This window comes from Pseudonaja textilis, chromosome 5 (genome assembly GCF_049901715.1).
Source record: "Pseudonaja textilis isolate UNSWEBS1 chromosome 5, rPseTex1.2, whole genome shotgun sequence".
NCBI classification, from domain to species: Eukaryota; Metazoa; Chordata; class Lepidosauria; order Squamata; family Elapidae; genus Pseudonaja; species Pseudonaja textilis.
This window is the reverse complement of record NC_141994.1, coordinates 54,249,444-54,270,881: the sequence shown is the minus strand read 5'-3', so window position 1 is coordinate 54,270,881 and position 21,438 is coordinate 54,249,444. Positions and strand designations below refer to the sequence as shown.

Genomic DNA, 21,438 nt, shown 5'->3' with positions numbered 1-21,438 from the left:
CCTAGATTTTTCTTAATGTTTTAAACTTTGGCTGTGTTCATTGCGATGCCTTTGTTTAAACTTATTTTTGCCTGTTCGAAATCGCCTATTTATCTTAGCTGGGTAACTGCAGGTTAATTTACCTGTGGTTAAATTGGCAAAGTGGTCTTCAAGATACAGTTATGCTGGCAGGCTGGAAGAAAGAAAAATATACTTTAACCTTGGTATATTGTTGCTGTGTGGGTTTATCCAACACATTGTCATAAGCTCTTGTGGTACACACAGCAGTAACTCCCCTCCCCCTTTTTAGCTTGCTGTGTAAATATAATTACTGTGTTGTGTTGGAATTGGGTTGAAGTCAGTCCTGAAATTCAGTCACGTAAGTATTGAGTAGGCGAAGCATTGCAAAAAACAAACGTGGATTGTTTTAATTATCACTTTTTGGTTCAGTTTTAGTTTGGTTTAGTTTTAGCTTTAGTGCCTTATTAGAGACATGTGAGATGAGTAACAGACATGCTGAGAAGGATTTTTCTCCTCTAGTACGCTGCTCTATTTTGCTAGGGTACAGTTCTGCCCTCTATAAGACACTATTTTGGCCTTTTATTCAGCATAGTAGACAATTATTTAATTGACAGGAACCATTTGGTAAGGTTTATGCCATCATTTGACTCTCAATCCAAGTTCATATTGATTCAGAAGTAATAGATTATTTGAACATTATCTAATTTTTAAGTTATCCATCCATTTGGAAGTTGCCTATTCACAGAACTAGATGGCTTACAGTGATAAAATGAGCAACAATGTTAAATGCATTGATTTAAAAAAATCCCACAATTGCTATTGGCCTAATTATGGTTCTTTATAAAAGAGCATCTTTTTAACTCTATTAACAGATAACATATAATCTTGACCTGGGGATACAAACTGTCTGGGGGACATAGTCCTGAAGGTGGCAAACACCCAATATATAGAAGGCCTTATAGGTAATAACCAGCAGTCTGAGTTGGAACCAGAAGCCTAATCTAAGCCAATATAATTCTCACAACATAAAGTGTTCCATTGCTAAGCCACTTGGTTTATCTCTATTCAGCAGTAGGTGGACCCTCTGCTAGCTGTAGCTTTTAGGTTATTTTCAGGGTAACCCAGTGGTGGTATTCGATCGGTTCTGCCTGGTTCTGGAAAGCCGGTAGGAGCGATGAGCAGCGGAGACCAAACTGGTTTTCTCTGCTGCTCTAATGGCTCTGCTGTTGGGCCCACCCGTCCACCTGGGCTCCCATACTCACCTTTATCTGCTGAATTTGAAGCACAGCTGCTTTACGTGGCACAGAATAGTGCTGAGCAGCAGCTGCTGAAGCGATCGGGAGATTGTGCAGGCTTGCCGGAGGTGAGGTAGAATGCCTCTGTACTTGTGCAAACGCCTCTGCGCATTTGTTTGCAAAGTGCGCATTTGGTGCATGCTTGCACACAGTGTGTGTGCACGCACACAAAGCACGCCCACCAAAGCACGCCCACTGAACTGGTGGCAACAATATTTGAATCCCACCACTGGGGTAACCACATGTGGGGAAAATGATGGTATTCAAACTACGAGATGTTAAGGGCATAAGTCACTGTATTCAGTGTCATCTAGTCCAGGAAGGGTTAAAACTGGAAAATATGTTAAAGCTGACCAAAGGCTCCTCTGACTGCAACCTTTACTTCCTGCTCTGGTGAGAATTGTGAATCTAGGATGCTCTCCTAACTGCTCGTGTCTATGGCTTCACAGAGGGCTCACTTGTCAAACATCAGAAGTATCTTAAAACATATTTTTCAGGGCACATTAGAAGTAAAAGCCAAGATAGGTGTAGATCTCCGGAGAAAAAAAAAGTGGTAAATTGGTAATAGGGTAATGATGAGATATCAGAATTGCTCCTATTCTGCCCTCACCAAGAGCTGTGGTACCACAATGGTTACAATACAGTATTGCAAGCTAATTCTGCTGACTCCCAGCAATTTGACTGTTACCAGCTCAAGGTTGACTCAGCCTTCCATCTTTTCGAGGTCGGTAAAACGAGGGCCCAGATTGTTGGGGGCAATATGCTGCACTACTTAAGGCTGTAAAGCACTGTGAAGTGGTATACAAGTCTAAGTGCTATTGCTATTTTATGACTATCTTCTCAAGGGAAATGGACCCCTAGCTGCTAGTTATTAGGTCAATAGGGGAAGGAGAGAACTCCAGCCTCAATGAGACAAAGGGTAAGAGACAACTTAGACAATTTAAAGAACTAAAAGAGTCAGATGATCATATCCTACAATACTAAAGAAACTAGTAGGAACAATTGCTAAACTGCTCTGAAGAATTCTTGGAGGTGAGGTTGGAGGAGAGCAAATATTATCGTCGTTTTCAAAAAGAGGATGAAGAAAACATGGGAGACTTCAGAATTTTCAGTTTGAAGTCTATATTGAGAAGATTAGATTACAAAGACGCATGTTTGTGAGCATTTCAATAGCATGGTGCAATTACAGGCACTCCTTTTTAGTGACTGTCTCATTTAGTGACCATTTGCAGTTATGACAGTGATGAAAGAGAAGTGTTATGATCTTCACAGCTCTTAAAAGAAAAGGAAGCTGAAGTAAAATCATATGCTTGTGCCACACTTTTAAAAAAATTAGATTATAATTAAGATGGACATATTCAAGTGATGACTTCTGGATGGGTGGTAGAGACTACTGCTTCCTTTGATGCCACAGGCATCATTTTCTCCCTCAAGGATATGTTTACCTTCTATGCCCAGTTCATGCCCTCTCTGGCTATGTTTACAAGACAAGAGCACCCATTTAATCCATAAGTGATTGACCTTTTTTCATAGAGGTTGCTGTCTACATCCTCAGATGTCACATGTTTGAGAGTATCTTAATGATCTCACAAAACATGAACTTGTAATTTTATGAGGCAATATGAGATTATCATTTAAAGGACTTCAGAAATAAGCTTTTGCAATTGCTGTCCCAATTGGAATTTCACATGAAGGTCCAGTCAGGTGCTGCCTTCCTAGGTTTCAGAAGAACAATTAAGACAAGAGGAGGGCATGTTATCAGTGAAGATGAATATAGTGACCACATGATTTTGTATATTTTTAATTTGTCAGTTTTGTTTTCTAGTGTGGATGGATTTCTTATTTTTGAGAGGGTGCTTTTTATGTTGATCTTAATTGTTGACTGTCCTGTCCAGAGCTTTTAAGAATGGGAGGTATATAAATTAAGTAAAACACCTGGAAAACTAGGTGTTGGCAATTAATAGTCACTGCCATACAGACTGTATTATTGCAGGACCCTGTTTTTATATTAATTCTAGGTTATGCTATTTGTATGCTTTTATGAAATAAACTACCTGAAATTGTTCCAACTCTTGCAATATATAACTAGAAATAAATTACTTAAGACTTTAAAAGTGAGCCCTGTTCAAATAATTAATTTAGATGATAAGTTTGTGAAGAAATACTTTGTTTATAATTTTTTGAATTCCTATGCTGATTCTATTTATCATATGTCAAGTATAAACTATTTTTCCCTGTGCTGCCCTATCATTAAGCTTCCTGTTCTCAGTTACATTGTTTTCTGCTTATGATTCATTTTCTAAATGTTAAACATAGTGACGACTGACTAATGGTTATTTTAGCTACAATTGATGGGAATTATAGGCCAAGTACATGAAGAGACCCAAGTGGGAGATCCTACTTTGTTATCTTTAATGTTCAACTTCAAAGTCAGTTTTTCAAAAATCTTGAATTCAGTGCCCAGATTGGATTCTTTCTTGTATTTAAGTGTTGTTTCCCAGGATGTCCTTTTGCTATATAGTTACCTTGATAACCCATTTTAGGTTGTCTTTAGTTTTGCTTCCTGTCCAATTTTGTATTTTGAACTTTTGCATTTCCTTCCATTGATTCTTTTTTCCTTATAAAAGCCATTGTAAATTCTTAATATTTGCAAGTTGTCCTGTATGATTTAACTTTTTTATTATTATTATTTAGGATGATGACTCCTCTTCAGCAAAGCATTTGGAATATGATTAAATGTTTCCGGAGAAATTGGCGCTTATTTTCAGATTCAGAAAGGACTACAGTGTGTGGGGCAGATTGTATGCTGATGGCTTTGCACTTATCTGTTGCTGAAATTAATAAGAAGGTTAATATATATTGATTTCAGGGACTTTTAAAAAGAGGTCAATGAGTCCATAAATCACCCAAACATGTTTGAAGGATATTTTAATATTTTGTTCATTATTCTGATGTTTGAGAATATAAAAGTATTTTATTTCTGAAAAACTACTAATGGATTCATCAAAATCTTGTTATTTTCTTTGATTAGCTGCCTCATAAAGAATTAATTTAATATCTTAGCTTGTGTAGCACTTAGGCATCAAACAAACCAAAGTTCCTAAATTTGCTACCAGTTCTTGGTTTAAATAAGAAAAGATGGGTATGTACATTCAAATCTCATAAATATCTGAATGAAGAACATGTTTTCTGTTACATAGAGAGATGATGTTATTATGGTAGTTAAGATGTACAGTATGTCTGGGAGACCAAAAGTCAGTAGGGGAAACTCAATAGATTTCAGGTTGATCATTCACTTTCAATCCAAATAAGAATATTTTAGTAATTGTGTTCCAATTATGGAATACCTTCCCAAAGGAAACACAATTAACCTCCAGGTTTTAGACAGAAATATGACTGTCATAGCATTGGGGGCAACCAATGCACAAGAACTAGAATACTTTTTAAATTGCTGCCAGTAACTTACTTGTTTTTTAAATTTTTTATTGGATGGTTTAATCATTATATGGTGATCTGCACTGTGAAAGGAAAAAGGGATACATTAAACAATTGTTATTAACACTGGAATCATTTTTTTTCTTTAATCTCTCTTCAACTGCATGCAGTTGAAAGATGAAGTATCTCATCAAACATTTCCAAGAAAAGTTACTTTCTCTGGTGAGATCAACCACAGAAATTTTATGCTCAAAGGAATTTATGCTGTAAAATTGTAAGCAGAGCAAAAATAAGGGAAAATGTAGGAAGTAAATCATTTTCAGTTTTATCTGTAATTCCAAAATGCAATTTAAATATCTTTGTTTAAGCCTCTTTTCCCAGCATAATGTATATAAAATAATATATGTTTTAAACTGAAAAGCTAGACTTGTTAATCTGACTGCACAGTTTGAAAAACCAAGTATATTATTATTGTTACCTCACAAAATATGATATGACTATGATAGGAATTACCCATGTGCAGTTATAGAAATGTTCTGCTATCTGGCTTATTTTATCTATTAAGGAATAACTAGACACTCTGGGTTATGAGTATCTAACATTTTAGCTTGCCTGGGGTTCATTGTGTGAGGAGGAATTGTCTTGGGCCCTGTATAAAATATATAATATAAAGTATCTAAATCATATAATAAAGTTAAAAAGTTTATGATATCATGGAGCCACATTACTAGCTGTCAAGGGCCACATACAGCCCACAGATTGTTGGATGGATATATCTGCTCTAAGTGATGCACAAAATACCGTATATATAAAATATTAAGTCCCAAATAAAGAATCCAAATAAAGAAAATGACCTGGTAACTTATTTAAAAAGAATTTTTAAAAATGTACAATTTATAGAACTGCACATCTCACAATAGCGTACAAAAATTAAAACCACCATAACAATATAAATTCATGAATTTGTTAAAATGTAACCTCCAGAAAAAAACTACATCATAAAAAGACCTCACATAACTATTGGCCCAAATGCCTGAGGGAAAATCTAGGTCTTCAGAGCCTTGTGAAAGGCTAACAAGATTGATGCCATCCGTTTTTCTGGGGAGGTCCTGTTCTATAGGACAGATATAGCTGCAGAAAACTGTAGCTTTTACAACTGTAAAAAGGCACCTACATTCACCTACATGAAAATACCACTAAAGAAGAATACTAACATAGAAAATATATTCAGATTCTGCAAATGTCAAAAGGACTGGGAAGAAAAGCTGTAAAAGAAGCATTTAACCATTTTTCCATAGTTACATCTTTAAAAGCCATTCATCAGTGTCATGCAAAAAAAATTACTTTTATGGAAAAACTCATTTTTAAACTTTGATACAAAAATATGATTACTACAAAATAATGTCAGAACTGCAATGCTTTAAGAATTGTAGATTTTTCTTCATTTTACTCTTGTGAAATACAATATTCTTGTTGTCTATCACAGACTTAAGCTGTTGAACTTTATGAACTTCCTTTATGAATTAGCCAGCTGGCATTTGGTCCTAGCAAAACATTTTCTGAGTTCTACCACAAACTTACAGTCCTTTCTATGAATAATATGCTGTCATGGTGGGCACCTGATCATGAAAACTGATATTTGGACAGCATTTTTATTTGGATTTAAATTGTTTTTATAATACCAGTATAAACAAAGTTAAGCCCTGAAAATTCCTCATCTTGTGAGAAAAGATTTTGACTGAATTATATTGGAACTTAACTAGCTGTTGCATTTTGAAGAACTGGTTCAAAAACATTAGTGAAAAAATATATTCCACTATCTTTAAGCTGCAATCTTATACCATATGGAACAAATCACTTTAATATCCAAAAACTTCTAATAAATCAGATTAACTTACATTTAGGTTTCTTTTATTTTTAATGGGAAAAATACAACTTTAGAGCAAAAACTGAAACAAGTTGAATGTTTTGTGAGACAAAAATCCCTCCAAGTGTTTTTGGGCTAAAGCAGCAAAAAGGGAAACTTAGTTATTGTTTGATAATATAGTATACACACACAGTAATTTTCAAAGCACTATATTATTACTCTTCCTAGTAAACGTCATTCAATTAGTACACTGTATAAATGTAATTCAACAACCAGTATAATGTAAAAACATTTGATCCTTTAATATGTTCACCTGTCACATTTCCTTTCTATCTTGTCCTTCAGGAAAATTCTCCCTGTTTTATCTTTCTCACAACAACCATGGCTTAGTTGCCTGACAGTTCAATTATTAACTCTTAGTTGCTTGGTGGAAAACCACAACTTTTCTTTTATGAGAAGATGGGCAAAGCCCAGGCTACCCAGTTACCAAAGCAACAGGAATAACATGGCAACCATTATCTTCTCTGGTATTTTGCTCCCTTGTTTTCTATTTCCTGCATATTTTATTCACAGACAGTGCATGTGACACTTTGCATTGGTTAAATGTATCCAATCAAATAGATGCAATATGCAGTGGATGCAGGAATGATAATGAATTATCATGAATATCACAAGAATAAAACAAAAGATAGAAAGTTATACACATGAAGGTGCACCTGGGTGACTTGGTTCAGTATCACTACTAACTGGTCTCACAGTGAAGAACACTTTTATAAATGTCATAAAATGATACAAATATAATCAGTTACAGTTAAATTTTCCTGATACAATAGCTCTGTCATTTCAGCCCAGTTAAGTTTGTAAAACATTTTTATATCTTGACTGATGTTGCTGTAAAGCATCAGAATCCAGTTATTCTGAATAACTTCTCTCTTTTTTTATAGCTTTGTGGTGAGTTTAAAGCATCTCTTAGTGAAGTGATATTATCTTGGAATTACTTTGTTCCTGACAAGTTAGGTATATTACATGAAAATGCAAAAGCTCCTGAAAATTATGCAGACATCCGAAATACTTATGCTAGCTTTTTAAAGCACTGCAATATGATGGATCTTGTAGATACATATATAAAATGTGAGACACTAGGACTGCAAATTGAACCTATATCTTCTGTAAGTATATGCCATTATTGATTTGAATGTATAGGTGTCGAATAAAAATTGTTTCTAATATAAATCAGGGAAATTTTACAGCTTTCAGTAAAAAAATTTTTTTTATCAGACCATGGTCAAAACAATAATGTCTAACTTATTAGGAGTGGGTTAATAGGAATTTTTGTAAAATGCAGTAGCACCTTTTGTGATTTTATTTAAAAGACTGATAGGAAAAGTAGCCAGAAAAATGGTATTTAAAAGATCCTAAATTACCTGCACAATGATCTTGAAATTGCAAAAACCACAGATTATGTGATTTAGAGCAGGGGTCTCCAACCTTGGCAACTTTAAGACTTGTGGACTTCAACTCCCAGAGTTCTCTTAAAGTTGCCAAGGTTGGAGACCCCTGATCTAGAGTTAACATATTATCCTCTGCACTGATATTTTCTTTGTAGAATTATTAATGCTGATGCCTTATCTAAACAAAAGATTTATTTATTGACACTTATTTATAATTTATTTAATATATGTTTGAACATGTACAGAATAATATATAAACATTACAATCTTCTTAAATTTTATTACTTTATTCTACCTCTTGATGCAGGAGGACAAGCAAAGTCTATTCTAGTCTTACCTATATTGGGTTCATTGGTTCTGCTATGTAGGTTTCGAGAACCTTCCCAAAGCACAGTGCATTTCTTTCTTATTTTTTATATAATGGACAATACTTTTTAACATTCAGTATCACTATTTTAAAAATGTGAAAGTAAAGTTTTTAGTCATAAAAGGGATATCATGATTTACGAAGGTAAACTGAAAGGTTTCCCAATACCTCTCTCTTTGGAATATAAGTTGCTTCTCTTTAAAAAGTGACTATCAAGCTAAATATAATTCTGAAATATCTTCTTTGCCAAAGGTACAATTGTTAGAATTTATTGCTGGAACAGCAGATTTAACAATCAGTTGTACTGATTCTGCATTCTCCACACCAACAAGAAGAATGAACCAGGATAAGGAAGAGGTAAGAGGTAACCCTAACCCTTCTCTTTTATTTTCTAACTACTATAAAATTTCTTATGAAAGATAATTATATTATACTGACCTCTGACCACAATACATATTTCATTTGCTAATTATTATGTTAGCTGTTTTCCCCATTTTAATGGTTAGTGTCAAAACGCTATTCTTTCGACTTGTTGAACTCCCAAGTCTTGTTTGGATCCTGCTTTAAACTCTGTGTTACATGGTTTTTAAAAGTCTGGTCAGAAATAAAATAGAGTGTTTTCAGAACATCTATTGACATTTGAATCAGTAACAATTTAGCAATGAAATAGTATCCATAATCTATTGATCCATACAAATCTTCAAAATGCCAGATTGGTAAAGGTAAAAAAAATATATGAATAATATAAAATTGTGGTCAGTACATGGTTATTTATACTAATTCTTACCTAAAAACTTGGCGGCTGGCCTCATGAAACCCACCCTGCTTGTATTATCAACTGCTAGAATTACCCAACCTGCTTGTATTATCAACTGCTAGAAACCACCTCTTAGAATTCTTCTATAAAATATTTATGTTTTATAATTTTAAAGTTTTTAATCTTAATCTTAAATTATTCTGATTTTAATGTTTAATTTTACTTAATATATTGTGCTCTGCCCCAAGAGCTTCTCCAAGAAAGGTGGGCAGTTAACAAATATGATATATAAACAAATAAATAAATAAATACATTTTTTCAAAATAGTGTCAGTAACTTGAAAATTATATGGATCACATTTTACTTTATTAAGAAAATTTCCTAATACATTGCTACATGATATTTTTTTCAAAGCAATCTAGAAGAAAAGTGATAGGATTGTATTTTAATTATAGCTGCCAATGATGGTGAAGAAAACTTTGTATGCATATTTAACCTTACTGGTTAATTCCAAAAACGATTTGGCTTTTGCTCATATTCTAAACATTCCTGATAGAAAACTTGGAAGAGAGGCTTTTACTGACCTAAAGCATGCTGCCCAGAAGAAACAAATGTCTATATTTCCGGTATGTATAAGAGATTGCTTTGCTTTGCTTTGGGATAACATTGAAGAGATGTAACAAAATAGTCTTATATAGTTGATTCCTCCACTCAGAAGTTAATTTGGGATTCTTTTTCTACATTAAGAAAATGTGTATAGAGTATTATTTTAGGCAGATATAAATATTAGTTTAGTAAACAATCGTATAGTTCATAAAATCACTACCAATATTTACATTGCTGACAAAATGTTATTGATGATAATATGAAGAAAAAACTATAATACTATAGTGATTAAAATAAAAACATAACAAAACATTAACAAAATTATGTAATTATATACAATAACTATAATTTATTATTTAGTTAATGCAATCCTTGAGCTTCTAATTAAATCCAATCCATTTAATAATTTACTGTGTCATCTTATTTTTGGAACACAGTTTTTTTTTTAAATACAGATATATTTATACTGTGCAAGTGTTCTGTCGCTTTCAGATCTGTTTTGGTTGCTTGCAACTGCCTAGAGAAGTTCCTGTATTTTTCCTGGCATGAATTTTGGAAATGGTTGGCCATTGCCTACTTCCTGGGAGAAAGAGTAAATGGTTCAGCTAGTTTGGGCCTAAGGCAGGGCTACAAATCATTCATTTCCCCATTTCTAGCCTGATCCCTTTAAACCACTACACGAAACAGCTCTCTCAATTTTTTTTACAGTGAAATTACTGTGTTTGCTGCATTCAAGGCTAAATAAACCAAAGTTATAAATGAGACATGTTTTATGGATATAATTCAACATTGCATTGAGATATTTAATTATAACATTTCTTCCTTAAATTATATTACCATATATAGTGGTTTGAGGCCACTATATCTATAACCGAATAGAAATCAAATAATGTGAGTTAAAGAATCTTCAAATTTCTTCTCTCACCAGTATAAGAAATTTAATGTCTAATCCTTTTTAAATATAACTTTGAGGTCTCCAATAAAAATGTAATGTTTTCCAATTAATTAATTTCATTCTTAAATGATAGGAACTATGCTACATATTTTAACATCTGGACCCATTATTTCTTCAAATGTGGATATTCCAATTCTTCATTTCACAATTCAAATATATAACTCATACTAATTTTCATTTTAGTAGCTTATAAAATTGTACTGCTGGTTACTAACTTGATGGCTGCATCTCATGAAGAAGCTAAGATGCAGACATCTTGGTAACTGCTAAAACAACAAAGCCTTGTTTTTTAATTAATATGCATTTTTGTTATTCATTTGGCCAAGTATATATTAGAGGTAAGTCAGAGTATTGACTTAAAGCATTGTTTCTCAAGAACTTTAAAACAACCATTAGAAATCAACTGATTTAAAATAGTAATTCCTTGCCCAGCCCAGTCATTCCAAAAGAAATTTTTCCTGCTATTTTTTGAATTTAATTGTACCACAGCTTCAATTTCTCATGTGATTTTGGGATCAAAATACAACTATCAGTTAATAACCAAATATCTTACAAGTTTTCAATATGAGCTGAAATGCCATGCTTTCACCATTATTTTAAAATAATATAAGGTTGCAGTCTAAAATAACATAATTAGTGGTTATTTTTGAGTTGTATATGATTGTGCTGTTTGGCCGGAATACAGAGCATCCTCTATTCAAGCCACATTTTGTAAAATATTTTATTTTCCAACGGTAATTTCTATTGTACAGTAGACCTCTTTTGAAATCTAGGGGTTTCTGAACAATTTGATACAATGTGTATGGGCACTGCTATTGAAAGAATTAAAAAAATGGGTATGTGTGCTGGGATATATTAGAGCTCTCTGGATTGTTTTAATTGTAAAAGAAACAAGGCTAAAAAGTACTCATTCCCAGAGCCGGATATTCAACATTTTGTGGGTAGACTTATACATGCTGAGTTTTGCCATGTGAAAGGAAATGTCTTCCATATGCACTGGTTTTTCCCAGCAGGTTACAGGAAAAAAAAATGGGTCAGAAAATGCTGGTGTTCATATCATCTTGGTCTACTACTTTTAATAAAGTCTTGGAAACAAGACTTTGCTCGTTGTTGTCAGAGCCACAGGAAAATCCAGAAGCAAAACTAGAACATCCCATTGAAATCTAACAACCTAAAAGCAAAAGAGGGCATAAATGATTACATAGAGATTATTTCAATTTCCAACATACAGTGAATGCATTTTATTAAGTAAAAAGTTTTTATGCCTTTTTGTTAAGAATTTCTTTTTAAAAACCTATCCTTTTCTATTATCATTTTATATACAGTAACTAAATTACGTGTTTCTTGTTAGATGGCAACTTCATTTATACGTGCTATAGAACTTGGAGGAAAAGGATATGCTCCTTTACCAACTGATCCTTTAAGAAGCCATGTAAAGGGGCTTTCTCAGTTAATTCACTTTATTGATAAATTAGAAGAAATTATTGGTGAAGATCTGGATTCAAGGTAATTCTTTTCTGGTACATAGACTTACCTATTATTTTTTTAAACTTTAAAATGTATCTTTATTCATTGCCTTTGAAAAACCAAGCAAATCTGGTTCTTAATTACAGTAGTCATCAAATTGGGTAAATCTCACAATATGATATCCTTTTTAATGCAACTGAAATAATTCACGTGGAAAACAGCACTTTATTAGTTTTTACTTCTATCAAGCTTTCATTGTTTCAGTCTCTTTCAACTATTTTTGTTTTTCTTTCCTATAATTTATTATTGTTCTTATTAAAATTATCTGCATAAGCAGAGATTACAGTAGCTATTATTGCAACAGCTACAAACTCAATGTTATCCCTACATCAGTGATGGTATTCGACCAGTTCTACCCAGTTCTGGAGAGCCGGTAGGAGCAATGAGCAGCAGAGACTGAACCGGTTCTCTCTGCTGCTCTAATGGCTCTGCTGTTGGGCCCACCCTTCCGCCCGAGCTCACATGCTGACTTTTATCCACTGAATTTGAAGCACAGCTGCTTTGCGCGGCACAGAATAGTGCCGAGTGGCAGCTGCTAAAGTGATCGGGAGATCATGCAGGTTTGCCGGAGGCGAGGTAAAATGCCTCTGCACCTGCGTAAATGCCTCTGCGCCTGTGCAAAGTACGCATTTGGCACACGCGTGCATGTAACATGTGCACGCAGGCAAAGCATGTCCACCAAACCACACCCACCGAACCAGTGGAACAGTATTTGAATCCCACCACTGCCCTACATGCAGTTATTGTGATGCGACATACAGTAGTCTAACATCAGATTGTTTTATAATTAATATTTCATGTTAGGATTAATAATTTTATAGTTTGGAATATTTGGAACGTTGAAAATTAAGGACTGTTAAAGCTCAGTTGAGAAGACAAAAGTGGTAATGTGGCAGTAGAAAGCCAGTTAAGTGAAGGTTCGTTCTGAGAAAATTGCTGAATAAGATTTAATTCCTTGAGGGAAAAGCTTAGTAGAGTAAGAGGTAAAATAGATGAGCCTTGTGCAAGAAGTAAGAACAGGTAAATGGGTATTCCAGTAGAGATTTTAATTTTCCTGCTAAAAAGATAAAATATTTTGGATTTTTTTAAAAAAATAATTATTTAAGATTAATTATTTACCAAGTTGGAAAAATATATGAACATATATTTCTAGATGGGAAAAGTTAAATCTATCTTGGTTAAGAATAATCACACCTGTCAAAATGAATTTCTCACCACGACTAAACTTTCTTTTTCAAATTATTCCTGTATTTATTGAAGATAAGCTATTATTTGGCATAGACAAGTAATGAATTACTCTTCCAGTCTTCAAGAGGCTCTTCATATGTATCTGGATCCACAAATTAGAAATTATTATGCAAGATTAAGTTAACTGCGGAATGACTGGGATATACAGGAAAATAATAAATCTGGGCTTTTCCCTTCCTACTGTGTTTTAAATATTTGCTTTTATGAAGACAAAGCTTCTAATAAATTTGCTCACAAATTTAGAAATAGTTTGTATGAATTTCAAGATTTTATTAAGAATAGGACAAAGATACAAGTCGCATAATATGCAGCATTCTGCCACATTTAACTGGTTTCAGTGCCTTCAAATAAGCAGTGTGATAGTAAAAAGAAAGGCTATTGAGAAGTCTGTCCAGTTTTACAGTCTAATAACACATATTATTGACTTATGCTAAGCATCGTGTATAAATTATTAGTGAGCATAACTCAGTTATACTTGATGCAACAATACAAATTTTAATGGAAGAACATTATAAAATTTACTTTGAACATAATAATCAGAAATGGTATAAGATTCTGTTGGTATATCATGAGTATTTTCCTTAAAAAATACTGGAAATGTAACAAGCAGGGTGAATCCTCCTTCCATATGTTATGACAATATAGTGAAACCCTGCAATATTGGAAAATGATTCATTCTAGAATGGGACAAATTTTGAAAACTCCAACCAGAGATATCTTTATTAAATGTTACCAATCTAGACATCCCTTCAAAATGTACTGCACTGGCACTGTATTCGTTACTCTATATGCTTTTTATTGGAAAAATCCCTTGGACTCCATCTTTTGAAGAATGGTTAATTAAACTATGGGATTATATCTAAAATATAAGATATCTAAAATAACTACGCAAAATCGAATTTGAGTCAGTCACTGGGACTAGAGATTTACTCTTCTGAGCTTTTGGACTCATGAAGAAGAAGAACAAGAACACCAGCGAGGATCAGACGAGGAGACCCAAACTCATTGGTAGCCTCAAATTGCAACGAATAAGGACACACATTTAATTTTGCAGCAGCTAAGATCATTGGCCATGCAGGCACAAAGATAGCCAGGGAAATGAATGAAGCCTGGGAAACGGGCCCCTTGTCAGCTAACAAGAGTGCTAAATTACCACCAGCATATCAAATTCCTAAGGAGCCAAGGGCTTGACAACACAAGGAAATGCAGCCAGTCACCAACTATCAACACACCAATCAGCTAATAGGAAGGTACACATAAACACAACTCCCAGAACAGCCCAAAGCACGTATTCCAGTAAAGAAATGCCCTGAAGATGGACTCCAAAAAGCTTGGAAGAGTGAATCTCTGGTCCCAATGATTGACCCAAATTCGATTTTGCATCATTATGGGACATATATATTTGCCTTTATTCTTAAAACATATAAAGTGGAACCTCGGGTCATGAACACTTCTGACCATGACCAAACCGGGTGATGACCAAACTTTTTTGCCTCTGGTCACGAACACATCCTTGAGTTAGTGACCAAACACAGCTGCGGCGATTTCCCCTGCCGCACAATTTTTTGTTTGTTTACACATGCACAATCAGTCTTGCTTTTGGTCACAACCAACTCAGGTTATGACCAAAGTGCTGGAACGGATTACGGTTGTGACGGAGGTTCCACTGTATTTTTAAAAATTTGTCACAGATTTTAATTTAAATTATAATTTCACACATGGAATTGTTTGGCATCTAAAATTTAATTTCTAAAGTTCTTGAGTTTACATTGTGTATTTGATAGCATTGCAACAGTATGCTACAGTGTTTACTACTTACAGTTCTTAATGATTTGAATAAAGTTTACTGTTTTTTTAATTTAAAGTTCAAAAGAGATAAGTGGGTTTTGACTGAAAATGGATTAAATGTCTTGTAATGCTATAATTATGCAACATTTGAGTAGTTGTATGTGTAGCCCTCTTGAATTATAGAGTGATTACCTACTTGGCAGGAAAAAAATTGTGGGTTTTTCATAAGTCAGCAGCCTACAAATAGGCAAGCCAGACACCTGCAGTTTATAGGATTGTAGTTTACTGGGGTGGGGGTGGTCAAAAAAATATTCATTTTTGAACCATACTGTAAGATTGTACATATTTCCAGATGGGGAAAAATTTTGCCAGGACCTTTTGGCATGGGTAGAACTTGAATCCAGGTAAATATTGTGTCTACTGGATTATCCTTTAATTTCTTTCAATGAAATAAAGCAATGATAGATTGTAACTCTAAAAAACATTCTTTTCATGGATGCACAGTTCCTTTGTGGAGGCTTGGGGTCATGTAGGAGTCACACAGAATATATCTGAAATGTGAATCAGAAGGACAAGAGAAACAGGGAGAGATGGCTCAAGCAAAAAAAGGCCAAAAAACATAGCATAACACTTTACTTTTTTCTTTTACTTTCACGCTTTTCTGCTCTTTCCATTATTTCTAAAAGTTTTGCAGCAGTTAAGGAGAGGGATTGGTACCCACAAAAAGTGACTGGAAAGAAGGGTACATGTTCAGAGCCCTGGGTTTTTCTCTTACCTGTCTCAAATCAAAATCTAACAGTATCACATTATATGCTTTTAATTGCAATAGAACTATCATATTGAAAGAAGAAATATTCAAATAGAAATATGAATGAAGTATTTCAGGATTTGTTTGTATTATCTTTGGACAGCTTCCCTGTATGAAATGACCTTAGTAGTCATAAGACTGTATGACCACCTTGAGTTGTACAAATAAAGGGATTTGCATCTACAACATAATATTTAAAAGGCAATTATTGAATTCATTAAAGATCTGTGAAATTTTCCTGGGGAAAGTGTTCATGCTACAGAAAATCTGGCATATGAAAAATTATTACTTTCCCTCAAACACATAAATAAACAGTGTATGGCAGAGGCAAGTGAATATTTGTATTCTTCAAAGACTGTATTACTTTGGTGATTCCATGTATCTTCTACAAGGCCATTATAGAATTTCTCTGGAATCCCTGTTTGTTTTAACTTTTAATTATAATAAACATACAATTGTCATTTTTAACTCAATGTGGAAAAAAAAAATATTGTATAGACTTAGTACAAACAAAGGGAAAAAACTAAAAATGACTCCAAACATTAAACTGTTTTGCTGAGTGAATTTTGTCACATCTAATAATGTATTCCTAGTACAAGCTTTAAAACAGCTGATCTCTGAAAGTTGTCCTATGATGAGGGTGAAGGGGCTTTAGTTTTTTTTGCATCCAGCAATTGAAAAACTGATCTGACTTTCAGAGGAGCTGCTTTCCCAGGAATAAGCCTTTTTTATTTCTTTCCCTCCTTTTTCCTCCCCTCTGTTTTGAATTGAGTGGTGAAATGCCACACTTGGTTATTTCCTGCTTTGATGGATAATAGCTACACAGGTTGGAACTCTAACAACTGGATTGAATTGCTCCTATATATTATTCCCATCCAAAGCTGGATCAGAAACATAAATACCATTTTGGAGCATTCTCCTCTGATACTTGCATTTTAACTTAAAATGGCACAGATGAGAGGAAGAATTGAAAAAAAATCCCAAATGTTAACTCCTTGGAATCTTTTTTTTTCCCGGATTAAATCATGCATGTAATGTACAGGCAGCACATTTAATACACTGGGTAAAGTATTTCAACACTTAATAAAAGCAGTCTCCAGCCACGGTATAATGCATACTTACTTGGGAGCAAATCCTGTTGAGCTTGGTAGGATTTAACAATCATAGGTAGTTCTGTATTAGAAGGATTGCCTGTTAATAGCATACCTTAATGCAAAATGAAGTAAGACATGGCATGATGTCCTAAACTAATCCCTCACATAGTAGATCAGCATTTTATTTTGGCTTCTTCGTGTAAAAAGTGAATGAAGTTTTCCTTTCTTTGGTCCAGCTAGGGTTATGTATATCTGATGGGGAATGGGAAATTTTTTCTTGGAAATGAAGACTGTGGGAAGAAAGATTAAATAAGAATTGAGACATTAACTGCTCACAGCAGGCATTTTCGTTCAAGGAAAGGATGTCAAATCTTGGCTTTACTGGATTATGCAAAAACTTAGTTAATCATTAACAGGTACTCAGTAAAAGACTTCTATTTTGAATATCAGGGCTCCTTGTCCTTTTTGGGCTTGGTTGTCATAGTTTGGAATCTGGAGAACAGATAGTAGGTGCCCTTGCAAAATGACAGTTGGTCGGCTTGTCCAAATACAAAACAACTGCCCTGAAGAACACAATGACTTAACAAAGGACAGATGAACCAACATGCTGCCTAGATCTATTCCTGCAGGATGCTTCCTATCATCCCAGGTGTCAGTTTCTTTTGCAGAATTTTAGCTCCCTATTTTTAAAATGTGAATATTTTTAAATAAAAAGTTGGATCAAGAAGCTGGCAGATGCCAAGAGTGATGTCCATATGCTTACTAATGTTGCTGGTACTGTATGTACACAAAAGGACAGATTTTAAAAAATCTAATATTGTTATAACCATCTTATTTTTTGAATATAAAATATAAGAATTGGAAGGCAATTTGGAGATCCAATCTCTTTTCCAATATAGGAACATCTCCATGGTTTAGCTACATCATCTGTTAAGACTCCTCAAAATATTCTTTTGAAATCTCTTTCCAATTTTTCTGCTCTATAAGGGAGCAGGTGGAGAAAAAAAAAAACAAGTGATTTTTGTAGTCAATCTTTCATTTGCCTAGCCTTTTTCCACCTCTGGTACAATCACATTGTTCTCTATGTGTAGAAGAGCAAGCAGCTCACTTTTGAAATCCCTTTCTCTCCAATTAATCTGTTCTGTAAAGAGGGAGGAAAAACCCACATGTCAGACACCAGACAGTGAGTACTGACTGTAATGACGATTATGTGACTGATGGATGCTGTGAAGGCCATAAATGGTTGTAAATATGCTGTAGAGTTTTTTCTTTCTTTTCAGAACTATCATAAGTTTGAATGGTACTAAATAATAGTAATCAAAAATACCTGTTGCTGATGCAGTTTACAAATAGGTTGGTTGGTTAGTTGGTTTTAGCTACATCACATTATGGCTTGTGATTATGATTCACCAAGATACCCCAGATTTTTGGGGGGGCACATATTGCTGTTCAGTATGGTCCCCCTTCTCTATACTCTTACTTATGCTATAAGCTGCCCATAGTTATTGGATATAAGATGGACAACAAATAAATTTTATAAATAAAATACTCATGTTATTGAATTTTTCCCCTACCGCATTAGTCATACTTGAAATTTATTTTGCTAATTTTTTCCCATTTTACTATCTTGTTATTGTCTCTGTGGAGTTTGCTATCCCCCATGTTTGGGACACCTGCAAATTTGATAATCATATTTTCTGTGATTGCCAAGAGAAGTATTTAGTTTAGCTTTTGGCTTACCTAGAGAAGCATACCCATGATAAGGTGATAAGCAGCCAGTTGAAATTTCTGGTGTCGCTCTTGAAAAAGTTGGTAATGAATTTGTTCTGGGACAGAAATTCCATTTTCATCATCAGTTTGTTGAATTCAGACTTTATTTTTTATTCCTAAGCACTTCATAGTCATGCTTATAAAACTGTATAAAATCTATGCTAGATAAAAATATTGGAGAGACCAAATACACTACCTTATCCTCTTTAAACAATAAACAACAAAATGAGAATGAAATTATAGAGATCTTGGAACAGTGGGCACAGTTTTGGTACAGTTCAAGAAAATCTGAAAACCAGGGCTGTCTCACTTGAACAAGTCTCACTTGAAACAGGCAGTATAAAGGTTATAAGATGCTTCAACATAGTCTGAGAAAAATCTATACGTAGTTATCTCCAAAGAAGAATTCAGAAAATGGGGCAATTTTATATCTTATGTTCAGATGTTTTCACCATATAAAAAGGCACAAATGGGATAAAATACTAACATTTTGGAGGGCTTCTCCCTTTATACCGACTTGAATCAGATTTAGACTAATGGAAGGAAGTCTTCCAGAATGTGGAAATAAGCTTTCAGAATACATATCTAATTTCTAATATGTTAGCCAAAAGCCTGTCACCTTTAACAAATGGGACAGGAGAATTGGCTTTTTTTTTTCATTCAGTATATGTACTATCTAATTTCAAAGAAATATATTGAAAGGAGATGAAATCTCTTCGCCTTTAATTACTCCAACTTAAAATCAGATATGCTATTTATGTAACTTCAACTGGATTTCTGTTTTCTGGTAGTATGTACTAGAATGTTGGAAACTGTCTTACGTATCTCTAGGAGGGTGCATTTTATGTTATGAAAGTAATTAGAAAACTTTGTATTATGGTGCTTGAAATTTTGTCTAAAATGTTGTTTATTAGTCTTTATGAAAATAATATTCAGAAGTTAATATGATCCTAAGTAAATGGGAAATAAAGGCAAGGCAGAGGATTTCAAAATCTTAGTGGTTAAGCAGGATTTGGATAATGTGAGCTAACCTATGATAATGTAATTAAAACCTCTAGAAGGTTATTTTCCTTGCTACTTAAACAATGCATTAGCAAGGTATGAGTCTATTGTCCTTACTTCTTCCTTCTGTAATCTCCCAATTCATAATACCAAATTATTTAATTAAAAGGCAAGATCTCACTGCAAGATGCTGTGCAACTTAACAGATCAAAGCTGTTTGCTGAGCAATTTTGATTAACTGTGAATATTCTCTTTTTTCAAATTACTACATATCTTAAAATAATGCCAAAATGAATATGGAAATGACCCCTAGGTCTGTTTTTCAGACATGCAGGAGGCCGAATCCTCTCAACAATCAAGATGCAGTTGATAAAAGGCCGAAACAGCGGGGATGCTTTCTGTCAAGCAGCAGAGGAAGTTGTACAAGATTTGGATTTGAGGATTAAAAATATTATCAGTTTTCAGCATGAGGTTGTGGCAGCCAGCACTACTGGAATCAGTCCAGCCCGAGTAAGGGGCCTCCTTTTGTTCTTCTAAACTGCTTGATATAACAGATTTTTTTTCTTAAATGCCCTGATTATTTCTTGTACATTAGTTGAATAAAATAGTTGCTTTGAACAACCTTGGAAATGGTAATGTCTTTTAAAAATGTTTTTATTTTAAATGGGCAAATAGTTTCTACAAGAAGAAAAGCTTTCTCCTCTGAAGTAGTGCTGATAATTAGTTTAATCTTTGGGAAGTTCTCCTTTTGCTCCCCACCTTCCCTTCCAAGTATATTTTAGCAGTGGTTATTTTTATTTTGACTTCCCTATCTTGCGTTAATTGATTTATCTGCTGATTTCTTCCTGATGGGATTGCTTAACTCTTCCTAATGTTATTGCCTTGCTTGAATCTCATGTCAGTTTTTTGCCTCTTTGCTTGTACAAACACCAGCCTGTGCACCTTACTCTTTCTTGTACCCTGTTTGTATGTACCTTGCCTTGAAGTATACAGAGCCCGTTGATTAATGAAGATTTCTATCATGAGGAAGTTTTATCTGATGAATCTGCATTAGATGGTTTTCTACGGAAATGTGCCTACTATTTAAAAAAAAAACCCAAAATAGATATGAATAATATTTCAGATATTTCAATTCAAGGTTTAAGATAAAAATGGTAGCATGTGAATGTGATTACAGAGCTTGGATTGAAAGTAATTAATATGAATTCTGTGATAAAACTCTTTCAGTGTGGTCTAAAGTATCTAATAAAGTTATTTTAATTTTTAGCCAAAACTACATTCTATAAACCATGACACTGTTTACTGTGGAAGAGATACTGTGAAGTCCTTATTGGCTGTTTTAGATGAAGCAGCTAGTCATCCTCCTTTCAGCAACAAAGCTCTTTTGTTATTTGGATGTGAAGAATTTGGATTTCCTTCTGCCATGTTATTGTTCAAGTAAGTTCTAAGCCTGATGAGGCAGATTCAA

The 21,438-nt window shown here is 34.0% G+C and overlaps 1 protein-coding gene across 3 annotated transcripts in view; it reads left to right on the top strand.

Moving 5' to 3' along the window:
• Positions 1-21,438, top strand: part of PARPBP (PARP1 binding protein) — a 29,836-nt gene that overhangs the window by 452 nt on the left and 7,946 nt on the right. For all 3 annotated transcript variants that reach the window (XM_087934901.1, XM_026726488.2, XM_087934902.1), the window contains exons 2-8: positions 3,990-4,143; positions 7,542-7,766; positions 8,668-8,772; positions 9,628-9,798; positions 12,085-12,239; positions 20,297-20,480; positions 21,238-21,407. In XM_087934901.1, coding sequence (XP_087791027.1) covers positions 3,990-4,143; positions 7,542-7,766; positions 8,668-8,772; positions 9,628-9,798; positions 12,085-12,239; positions 20,297-20,480; positions 21,238-21,407 — 1,164 coding nt within the window. The remainder of the gene's footprint in view (positions 1-3,989; positions 4,144-7,541; positions 7,767-8,667; positions 8,773-9,627; positions 9,799-12,084; positions 12,240-20,296; positions 20,481-21,237; positions 21,408-21,438) is intronic.